This window comes from Triticum dicoccoides, unplaced genomic scaffold (assembly GCF_002162155.2).
Source record: "Triticum dicoccoides isolate Atlit2015 ecotype Zavitan unplaced genomic scaffold, WEW_v2.0 scaffold167391, whole genome shotgun sequence".
Taxonomy (NCBI): Eukaryota; Viridiplantae; Streptophyta; class Magnoliopsida; order Poales; family Poaceae; genus Triticum; species Triticum dicoccoides.
Genome location: NW_021219634.1, coordinates 1 through 1,402, shown reverse-complemented (window position 1 = coordinate 1,402; position 1,402 = coordinate 1). Strand labels below are relative to the sequence as shown.

Genomic DNA, 1,402 nt, shown 5'->3' with positions numbered 1-1,402 from the left:
CGAGTGCGATCGGCGGCGATCGAGGGAGCCGGGGTCGATCGGCGGCGATCGAGGGCGCCGGAGGCGATCGGCGGCGATCGAGGGTGCCGAGATTAGCTCTCGAGAGGAGGAGAGAGGACGAACCGCCCGAACCGAAATTCAAAAGAGTACGCATGATGATTGGACCTCTATAATAAAGTGTTTTATTAATGTAACTAATTTAATCGAAAAATTTAGGACGGGAATACCCCTGGACTTAATTGGGCCGATTAAAGGTGCAAAAACTTTTAGGTCAAAAATACCCTTGGGTTCAAAAAGGCCCAGTTATTCTCATCCGTTAGATCGCCCATATAATACACATGATCTGGTGTATTATAATGCACCGTAAAATTTTCTTGGCAAAATATAAATGGGAGCGAGGTCAATATATACCATGGCCTACTATCCATACGTTCTTTAAAGGTCAATGACATCTCAGAGAAACTAGCTAGGGAGGGAAATGAAAGATGAACTGGTCATTCATTCGAACTCCCCAATGTCCTTCTTTCCGGCAAGGATCCTTGAGATCTGGAGGCCCCGGCTGAAGGCCTGGTTGAAGAGCAACCGTGTCTGGAACTCTGAGACAAAGGGAAACCACGACAAGAAGCCGATGGGAAGGAAGAGGATGAGACCCATGATGTTGTCATATGCCCTCCCTAGCTCCTGGATGGAGTCCCACAGTATAGTCCTCTCGATCATTGGAGCGCATGCTTGCCCAATCTGCGAAGAAGGAAGGAAGGCTCAACATATGTATGCATACATGCTACTTGAGTTTGCTTCTGATCAATAATGAGCTTTTCAGTCCGTTAACTAGTAGAGAATTAATTAATTAATTAGTCAGTGTTGTTTTCTGGTTCTGTGCTTGTTCGCACGCTCATGAGCAGGTAGACATTTTTTTGTTGCATATACATACAAATTAAAGCTCAAAATTAATAGTAGATAAACAGAGGGTTTTACTCACCAGAAGAATACACCAACCAGTTGGTAGGAACCCGAGAGTACAAGCCAATACATCAGTAATTGTTAGGCCGCCTATAGCAAATAGGACCGCCATCACAGTGACAAAGCCAAGAAAGAGAATGCCCTTGATGATGCGGAACATAAGCTGAAGATCTGTCCCAAATTTCTGCCGTCCTATGGAAACCATCTGAAGAGAATTGAGGTACAACATCCAGATCCAAATGTTATGCGTCCATTGGAGACAGGTAACTGATCAAAATTAAACGAAATGCCAAAGCCTTACCTTCAATACTATTAGAACCGTCAGCATAACCAGCCATGACAACCCATACACCTAGAGGTGGATCCATAGGAAATGAAAAATACATCCATTAGGATACACTGCAACCAGGCTGTAATGAACTAGTACAAATTGATTAAAGCA

At 44.1% G+C, this 1,402-nt stretch overlaps 1 protein-coding gene across 1 annotated transcript; it reads right to left on the bottom strand.

Moving 5' to 3' along the window:
* Positions 1 to 306: 306 nt before the first annotated feature.
* LOC119344386 (callose synthase 7-like) lies at positions 307 to 1,312 on the bottom strand (the record flags this gene model as incomplete). The annotated part of the gene is made up of 3 exons (XM_037614835.1): positions 307 to 738; positions 980 to 1,165; positions 1,262 to 1,312. Coding segments are annotated over 3 exons (477 nt in total), but the record flags the coding sequence as incomplete, so codon positions are not given.
* Between the last annotated feature and the right edge of the window lie 90 nt (positions 1,313 to 1,402).